The following is a 9,277-nucleotide window of genomic DNA, read 5'->3' as shown; positions in this document are numbered from 1 at the left end:
TCCTGTAGTAACTTTTTATTATTCAAATGTTAAGTTTGGATTTACAGGCACATGGGGACAAACAGGGTCACTCAGGTCCTCACAGGGCTGAAAACATGGAGAGGAGTCCTGCAGCCGGTGCAGCTCACACATCAGCGTCTAAGACAACAGGATTACAACACAAATAACTGGTACATTATAACTTAAAATACTGTTTATACATCATGTCTGTGTGAGCTGCACAGGCTGCAGGTGGAGGGAGAAACGAAACAAACTCTGGTACTGTTTGGTTTCTACCTGCTGGAGTGGGATCAGGTTTTGGCTCCGTTTAGGACCTGGTTTTTAGAGAACCCTGCTTCAGTACCAACACGAGGAGACGGCGTGAAGGAGCGAGGACGACGAGGGACATTTTCAGTGAAATAAAATAAAAGTGGAGCCCCCCCTCAGCGGGGACTGTGATTACAACCCAACTTTATATTAAGGCACAAAAACACTAATGAAAACAGTTAGCTACTGTAGCAACATGTGACCGAGCTTCTTATCTCCAGAGTCACGAGGAGAGATTCAGCAAAACGACTCGAGAGGCGGAGACGCCCTTTAACAACACGTCCTGATCGATCAGAGGGTCAAAAAAAACCAACAAAAATATTCAGTTAGGTTGAATTAACGAGTGGAAACCCACAGAGAATCAATAAAACACATGAAGTATTGGCATCGCTATGAGGCAGCAACACGGAGCCTTGTATACAAGCAAGCATATTATAATAATAACATACCACAGACGTTATCATAGATATTTATATAGATTTAACCTGGAGGTTTCAGTTGATTGATTGTGATAGAACTTAATGTGGCTGTTTGCATGTTGGAGTTTTTAGTTCTTAAAAATCAGCCAGTCCTGAATCATTGACGCATATATTTACACAAATAACAAATTCCTCACTCTATGTCATAATAATAAAAAACATTCACACAAAAATATAACATTTGAAATAATTATTAGCACCAGTGTATCAGATAAAATTCTCGCTACGCAAAATGTACAAAGTTGCATAGTGTTGGATTTAGCCTGGAAGAAAATGTTAATGTGTGATTGGTAAAAAACAAAACACCAGTGATAAAGCAGCAACTTCTGAGACGACAGAGAAATCAAAGTTCTAACGTCAGAACAGGAAACGATGTTTGACCAGAGAGAAACGTCAGAGCTGATTTACCACACACAGTCTCCTGAAGTCCTCCAACATCAGGTTTATATCCACTCCTCCTGTCACATTAGAGGGTATGACACATGAACAAGTTACTAACTTGTTCCCCCAGGATTCAGGTCTCCTCTGGACCTAGAGATCTTACTCTATCTAACATCTTGTTCTCATGTTGTAGAAGTTCTTTCTACAAGAGCCACATCCTGTAAGAACGATGTGTTCACACAGGAAATCCTGGAGGAACAAATGTTCACCTGTTTCCAAACTTGATTCCAAACACTTCCTACACATTTTAAAAACTGATGTTCTGGGACTTCAGGGACTTTAACAACAACAACAACAACAACACGACCTGCTGAAGGTGAAAATACTGTCGAAGAAAAGAGAAGTGAAATACTTTTCCTCTGTTTGTAGCTTTGGGAGAAAAGAGAGGATTCCTTCACTGTGTGGTTTCTGAAAACATGCTGGAGTTGAAATAGAAAACAGAGAAACACCGTGTGTTCTGACAGTGTGTAGCCGTGGAGTGATGGCTGAAAGAGGAACGTGAGCAGAGGTTCCCGGAGGCGAGAGGAACTTCCTGTGTTGGTGAATCTTCGTTCTGTGGAGCAGACGGGTGCAGTCACGTCGGGATTGTGGTTCTGGGTTTTTCTCCGAGGTTCCTCCACCTCTCTGCACGGCTTCTCTGCGCCGCTTAGTTCATTCTACCATAACCACGTTACTGCGTCTCAACGAGAAAACAACAACAACAACAAAACAACCTAAAGACGAAACAAAATCAGCTGCTTCTCTTTAAAAACCGTGAACGTGGTTATTGAAATATTGGCTTCTCTCTCTCTCGTAAAAGAAAATCAAAGACAAGAATCTGAAAACAAAAAGTTTAAAAAACTGTTTTGGTAAAAGTCGGCGTGTTTGCCCGAGTGTTAGACGTGAAGGGGGGAGTGTTGGAGGAGGAGGAGGGGGAGGGCGGGGTTAAGGCCTCTCCAGAGACGGCGTGTTGAAGCAGCCGTCGGGTAACGTGTTCTTGATGTCGTTGAGGTTGGTGATGTCGGCGTGGATCTCGCGGATCTGCCGGTCGTAGTCGCCGATCATCTCCTCCTGGGTCCGCGCCACGTCATTCAGCTCCGCCAGCTTCCTGTCCAGGTCGCTGTCGGCCATCTTGCCCTTGGCCCTCTTCAGTGACTCGTCGATCTGGTTCAGTTTGCTCAGGTCCACTTTGTCGATGTTTCCTGCGGAGGAGACGGAGCAGAGAGTGAACCTTCCAGGAGTTTCTGTGATCAGGGTGATTAGAGCTTATTAATCCATACAGTTATTGACAGAATGCACTGGTTTCAGTCAAACGTCATTATTTCATAATCAACTGGAGCTTCCTGAGTTTTGGACTCTCGCAGACGTCACCTCGGACCAAACGATGAATAAATTAATAAAGAAAATGATCGTTAATGAAAATAAATGTTGTCTACAGCCTCAGTCGTGGCTCTTCCAAACAAGAAAAACATTTTTAAAAATTACTTCTGTTGAAATAAATCACTGATAATCACAGTCCAGTCCCAGTGAGAGTAAGAACTACTTTATTAATCTTTTAGTATCTCAGGAAAACTCTTAGTTAACGGGAGTGAACATTAAGTTAGATTTGTATTAACTATTGATCCTCTGCTGGGACAAATCTCAGTCTTGGTCTCGGACGTGGTTCTGGTCTTACCCAGCTGATCCAGCAGGGTGGTGATGGTGCTCAGGACCATCTTCACAGCACTCTTGGCCTTGCGGGCGTTGTCCTCGGCCTCCTTGGCATTGCTGGACGCCTGCAGGACAGTAAACAGAGTCAGTCCAGCTCAGACACTTGATTCACAGATTCCCTTCATCAGCAGAATCTGAACCGGGTCATACCATTCCCGCCATCATCATATCCTGGTCGGCCTCGGCCTTCTTCTTGGCCAGCTCCTGCTCGGCGGCGCTCAGCTGGTCCATCATGTCGTTGACCTCGTTGTCCAGCTTGTTGGTGTCCTGGAATGCCTTCTCTGCGTCCTCCTTGGTCTTGGCTGAGCCCTGAATACAGAGCACAGGTCGTTAATCACGTCTGCAACGAGAGTGGTCACCTGACGCCCTCTCCAGGTAACGACAGGCTGTCAGGTTAGTTTACCTTCTGCACGTTGCTGGCGATCTTCTCCGCCTCCTCTGCCTTCTTCTTGGCTTCTCGGGCGTCGCTGGCGGCGTTGCCGAGCGCTGCCTCCGCCTGCTTGGTCTTCTCGTTGGCGCCGATGATGGTGGCGTTGATGGCAGGGATCTTCTTCATGGCCTCCTCAGCGGCGGTCTTGTTGTCGTTGACTCTCTTGTCAAAGTCTGTAGGAGAAGAACCATGGTTAGGTGGACAGGTGGACAGGTGGACAGTCAGACAGGTGGACAGGTGGACAGTCAGACAGGTGGACAGTGGGACAGTCAGACAGGTGGACAGTCAGGTACCTCGGAGGTCGTTCAGGATGCCCTCGGCCTCTCTGAAGGTGGACTGACCCTTCTTTGCCGCCTCCTCAGCCAGAGCTTTGGCAGCGTCGGCACGAGCCAACAGCTGATCTGCCGTCTGTCCAACAGAGACAACAACACATCACATCCTGACAGAGGGACGTCTCAGATTCAGAACTGTTCAGTGAGTTAAAGGAACAGTCCAAACAGGACCAGGTCCAGGTTCAGAGGCTCCTGTAATGAACCTACCTGCTGCTCACTCTTTCCTTTCTCCAGCAGTTTGCGGACTTCCTGTTCCTTGGTCTTCAGGTCGTCTCTGAGGTCGTTGTACTCCTTCTCCGTCTTATCGATCAGCTTGTCCAGGTCCGACGCCTCCTTCTTGATCTTGTTGGCTTCATCCTTTAAACAGAAACACGGGTCAACAATCCAGACAGAAACTAAAACACTAACTGTCTGCAGAGGACTGCGGTCTGGACTCGTTACCTCCAGAGCTTTGGTGTCGAACGGTGGGAGGCTGGTCAGGTTGGCAAAGATCTTCAGAGCTTTGTTTCCAGCGTCTTCAGCCTCGGCCTGAACCTTGTTGGCCTGTTTCTCCAGATTCTTGGCGAGCTCCTTCGCCTCGTTGTACCTGAACGGGACAGTTAAAGAGAAGAAGTCAGGGCTTAAAAACCACTACATGCTAAACTACATCCTAAAGTTTGAACTGTGTCTGAGCGGTGACGTACTTCTTGTTGAGCTCGTCGATCTCCTGGCTCGTCCTGCTCTCTCCATCCAGAGTCTTCAGCAGCAGGTTGTACGCTTTGGTCGACGTGTCGTTGGCGTCTTTGGCGATCTTCTCGATCTGATCGGCGTCCATCTTGTGCCTGTGGAGAGCAGTGATGAAATATTGTGTTGAGTGATAAAAACAAACTAACTTCAGACGTCAGAACGACAAACACCAGAGAGCAGAGTCTCACTTGTCGGCCAGTCTGCGAGCCTCCTCTGCCAGCAGCGTCATGTTGTTGGGCTCTCCTGTCCCGCCGGGAGGTTTGATGTCCTGCACACGACATCAACATCCACATCAACATCAGCTCTGTTAACCAGCTCTCGTCTGTTTCCCTGACGACAGCGACCTCACTCACCACTTTGCTGACGGCGTCCTTGGCCTTGTCCAGCTCCTGCCGGGCTCGGTCGATCAGGTTCTCGGCGTCTCGGACTCGGTTGCGGGCGCGGTCGGCCTGAGCGCCGGTGTCGTCCACTGTGTTGCGGATGTTCTGCAGCCGGTTCCACTGAGTGGTCAGAGTGTTGTTGATGCTGTTCAGGCGGTCCAACAGACCCCGGTCCACGTCTGCAGGGTCAAAGGTCACAGACATCAGGACACAGCTTTAGAAAAAAATCCTGACGTGGAGACGAGCGCAGCAGCTGCTACAGATGTTCAGATCCTCGTATGGCAACGAGAAAAACAGCTGCAGTGAAGGAACATGTTTCTCTTTCACTCAGCGACTCCGTTATAATAAACACTCTGAGCTGCTGCTCATCGAGGAGATTAATGTGCACTCCATCATCCCAGAGTCAGATCTGAACACAGGCATTACACACACACTCAGAGTGACTTTAACTTCTCATCATATCGTCTCAGAAACTAGAGGAAACAGAGCTTCATTCAGAATCACAGTGACCCACTGACAGGTGCTTCACTGGAACTCTTGAAACATTATGGGAACTATGGTTCTGAAACATGGGGCCATAAAGCAATTAAAGTGATTGACAGCAGAGGCGGCCATTTTGTTAAAAAATATCTCCTCTCCTCTTCTCCTCGACCTCGATGGAAAACATCATGAGGTGAAGAACTGATGAGAATCGCTAACATGAGAGGAATATACAAGGAGAGAAAGTTGAACCATTAAAATAAAGATAAAAAGGAACTGTGTGACGGGTCCAGGGAGTTTCCTGTTCTGACCTTTGACCTTTTTATATGTTTGTCAAGAAGAGAGAATGATTGTTTAGAGAGGGAAGGATTTCATCAGTTTCTGATCGAGTCTCAAACAGAAAACAGGAGCTCTGTTGTTTCTACATGTGTCGCTTTAAACACTGTTGCTGCTGCAAGGAATCATGGGACGTCATTCTCTCCTTTCCTTTAGTAAAGGAAGCTCCAGTGTCTCTGCTGAAGCAGCTCTGATCGTGGCTGACTGTCAGAGACTGCAGGACATTGACCTCAGTTTGAACCTAAACAAAGAGGATGAGTGGACCTCAGCCATGTGTCGGCACAGCAGGTATCTCAGGTGTGGGAGGTACCAGCTGCAGATGTTGTACAGCAGTGGGTCCAGTGGGCGGTGCTGTGGGTGTGGTGTTACCTTTGCTGGTCTGAGCCTCCTCCAGCAGCTCCATGATGGCTCTCTCTGCCTCCTTCAGCCGGTCCTCGAAGGCCTTATCGCTGACCGTGTCCTGACCTGAGCCCAGGTTATCGATCAGAGTCTGCAGGTCATGAAGCTTCTGCCTCTGCTGGTTCACCTGGAGAGAAGCAAACACCCTCGAACATTAACTCTCACAGGGAGGAAAACAGAGCCAGGACCAGACTGCAGCCTGTGATCTCAGCCGTCCTCACCTTGTCTCTGACCAGGCTGTAGCAGGAGGGACACTGCTGGCAGCCCGGCACCGAGCGGTTGTAGAAGTAATTCTCCTCACACATGTCGCATCGAGCTCCGACGAAGCCGGGCCGACACTCGCAGCGACCGTCCTCCTTACACTGACCCGACTGAGAGCCCTCAGGGTCGCAGTCGCAGGCTGCAGGTCACACACAGGTCACACACAGGTCACACACAGGTCAGCGTTAACGACAGGTGAAGGAACTTATTCATTGTCAGTAGAGTCAGTGGAGTGTGATGCTCTGGGACGGTGTTAGTGATCGTCGGTGTTCTTACGTTTGCAGCCGGACGAGCTGAAGCCGAAGAAGTTGACCTCGCAGCGTTCACAGTGCAGGCCGGTGACGCCGGGCTGACACTCACACTGTCCTGTGGTGATGTCACACTGACCGTTGGTGGAGCCAATCGGATTACAGTTACACCTGTGGACACACCAACAGAGAGAGAGAAACCTGTCATGTCATGCCTCCTGCTGCTCCCATGATCCTGCTCAACGACTGCTACAGTCAAAATGTATTAGTGTTATATTCGTACTGCTACTATTATCATTACTATCATTACTATTCTTAGATCTTCAATGGACTCTGTATTATTATGTTCTCTTTCTCTGGCATGTGGTGTTTTTCATCCCTCCTGTGACCAGATTCAAACTTGTGTTGCTCAGTAAGAGGCAGAGGTGAAGACGTGCTGTCGTTCTGACCGTTCGCAGCCCTTCCTGCTCTGCAGGTTGAAGAATCCGGGCTCGCAGGCGCTGCAGTCGCGCTCGGCGACGTTGGGGAGACACGGACACTGACCGGTGACCTGAGAGCAGCTGGTCTGTTGGTCCACGGTGCCGAAGGGAGAACAGGCGCAGGCTGAGGACGACGCAGACAGGAAACAGTCAGAAACCAAAGCCTCATTTGAGATAAATAAACTCGGGACTTCCTCTTACGTTTGCACTTGTCGGCGGGGTTGGCGGCCAGGGCGTTGCCGTAGAAACCCTCCTTGCAGCGGTCGCAGAAGAAGCCGTTGGTGTTGTAGATGCACTTCAGACACTCTCCCGTCTCGCGGTTGCAGTTGCCGACAGCGTTGGGGTCGATGTTGTCGCTGCACTTGCAGGCCCTGCAGGCTCGGACCGGACCGTTCTGACCCAGAGGGTCCCCGAAGAACCCGTCGTCACAGAGCTCGCAGCGTTTACCTGCAGACAGGTGAGGTCAGAGGACGAGGACTGCTGTAATACTGATGCTGTACAGGTGTGCAGCAGCTGTCTGAGCTGTACAGGTGTGTTACCTGTGGTTCCCGCGGGACAGTTGGTGCAGACCACCTCTCTGGTCTTGGGGACGACGGCGCAGGTGGCTCCGGCCGGGCAGGGACATGGCTTACAGTCACCTGACGTCCCCTGGGTGGCATCGCCATAGAAACCGTCTTTACAGCGCTCGCAGCTCAAACCAGCCGTGTTGTGCTGACAGTCGCACGCACCTGACAAACAGGAAGTAACAGGACAGAGTCTGAGCTTCAGTCTCATTTGTTCAGGTTTGTTCACAGTGTTACCTGTGTGAGCAGTGTTACCTGTGTGAGCAGTGTTACCTGTGTGAGCAGTGTTACCTGTGTGAACAGTGTTACCTGTGTGAACAGTGTTACCTGTGTCGGGGTTGCAGGCGTCGCTGTGTCCGTTGCAGTTGCAGGGCTCACAGGGGCTGAAGGCTCTGAGCTCGGGGCGGGCGCGGCGGTATCCCAGAGTGCACTGCTCGCAGTGTTGACCCTGGTAACCCTGAGGACAGGTGCACTGCTCCACCCAGCGGGCCGGGACACCTGGACCCCGCCTCGCTGTTACCAAGGAGACGTCGTCAAGGTAACCAGCACCTGGGGAGACAGAGTCATTAACGACCAAGACCAGACCATTTTCGAGATGTTGCATGTTGTGATGTGTCGAGTGATGTGGCGTAGCGTACTCCTCTCGCTGTAGGTGCCTCGGATCTTGATGGCCGTCAGGTTGTGGAGGAGTTTCTGGAAGTCAGATTGGCTGATGGGAGGCCTCCAGGGGTAATCAGCACTGTCATGGAGCCTGAACCAGAACCAGAACCAGATGTTATGACTGAACTGAGCACAGATCAGATCAGCTGACGTGTTTCCAGACGTTACAAACGATGAACTCACCTGAACACGTAGGTCTGCATGTTCTCGTTGGGGTAGGCGTTGCCCTGGGCGATGAGGGGGACGGCTACCCTCAGATTAGCTCCCTCCAGAACCAGATCTTCGGCCGACAGACGTGTGTCCCGCCGGTCCACCCGGAAACTCAGACTGAGGTTCTGTCCGAAGCTCAGCATCTGGTTCCCCAGGAACTTCTCTGTGGACAGAAAACAACAAGAGTCAGAGTCTGGACCAGAACTCCTCTGAGACCGCCTCAGAGTCTGCAGGAGCTTTAATAAACAGGTCCAGGTTTCTCCTTAGCAACACAAACCCAGACCCAGACCCTGGACCTGGTCTCTGTGAGGAGACAGGACTAACCACAGAGATAAACCTCAAATACTCTGATTTCAGATCTGATCTGTTAGGAACCGTCCAGACCTCACAGGTGGACTGAGACAGTCTGCTTCCTGTCCCCAGAGTCCAGACTAAACCTGGAAACCTGAGCTTTGCTCCAGCTCTTTTAAATCCTGCTCTTATCTTTTGTTTTGTTCACATTTACTTCTGATTCTTTCAGCTCATTTTGTTTGATGATACTTTTACTCATAACAGAGTATTTTACTCTGCAGTACTTCTACTTCAGCCACAGCGTAATGAGCTGCAGGAGAGTCTGATGGACTGTTTAACGTGTGTGTTTTTAATATCTTTGTGTGTGTGTGTGTGTGTGTGTGTTTGTACCTGGGGCTACGAAGTACATGGGGAAGTAGTCGTCAGAGACGAGGGAGATTTCCTGTCCGCTGGGAGACCACTGCACCGGGACACTGGATCCATCTCTCTGCTGACCGCTCCACTGCTCGTCATCTGACACACACACACACACACACACACACACACACACACACATACACACACCAA

General features: G+C 50.0%; 1 protein-coding gene across 1 annotated transcript in view; it reads right to left on the bottom strand.

Annotated features, from left to right (window-relative positions):
* lamc1 (laminin, gamma 1) overlaps positions 1–9,277 on the bottom strand; it is a 37,787-nt gene continuing 28,510 nt past the window's right edge. Inside the window, exons 9-28 of the mRNA XM_018678980.2 lie at positions 9,101–9,223; positions 8,393–8,582; positions 8,188–8,300; positions 7,877–8,098; positions 7,526–7,714; positions 7,188–7,433; positions 6,957–7,110; positions 6,536–6,678; positions 6,220–6,398; positions 5,969–6,125; positions 4,757–4,962; positions 4,592–4,671; positions 4,361–4,498; positions 4,119–4,263; positions 3,885–4,034; positions 3,639–3,753; positions 3,319–3,518; positions 3,066–3,224; positions 2,881–2,980; positions 1–2,407 (exon numbers count right to left, since the gene is read on the bottom strand). Coding sequence (XP_018534496.1) covers positions 2,151–2,407; positions 2,881–2,980; positions 3,066–3,224; positions 3,319–3,518; positions 3,639–3,753; positions 3,885–4,034; positions 4,119–4,263; positions 4,361–4,498; positions 4,592–4,671; positions 4,757–4,962; positions 5,969–6,125; positions 6,220–6,398; positions 6,536–6,678; positions 6,957–7,110; positions 7,188–7,433; positions 7,526–7,714; positions 7,877–8,098; positions 8,188–8,300; positions 8,393–8,582; positions 9,101–9,223 — 3,266 coding nt within the window. The 3' untranslated portion in view covers positions 1–2,150. The remainder of the gene's footprint in view (positions 2,408–2,880; positions 2,981–3,065; positions 3,225–3,318; positions 3,519–3,638; positions 3,754–3,884; positions 4,035–4,118; positions 4,264–4,360; positions 4,499–4,591; positions 4,672–4,756; positions 4,963–5,968; positions 6,126–6,219; positions 6,399–6,535; positions 6,679–6,956; positions 7,111–7,187; positions 7,434–7,525; positions 7,715–7,876; positions 8,099–8,187; positions 8,301–8,392; positions 8,583–9,100; positions 9,224–9,277) is intronic.

The sequence above is a fragment of the Lates calcarifer genome, linkage group LG4, assembly GCF_001640805.2.
Source record: "Lates calcarifer isolate ASB-BC8 linkage group LG4, TLL_Latcal_v3, whole genome shotgun sequence".
NCBI lineage: Eukaryota > Metazoa > Chordata > Actinopteri > Centropomidae > Lates > Lates calcarifer.
Note: the sequence above shows the minus strand (reverse complement) of the source record. Positions and strands in the feature narration are given on the sequence as shown.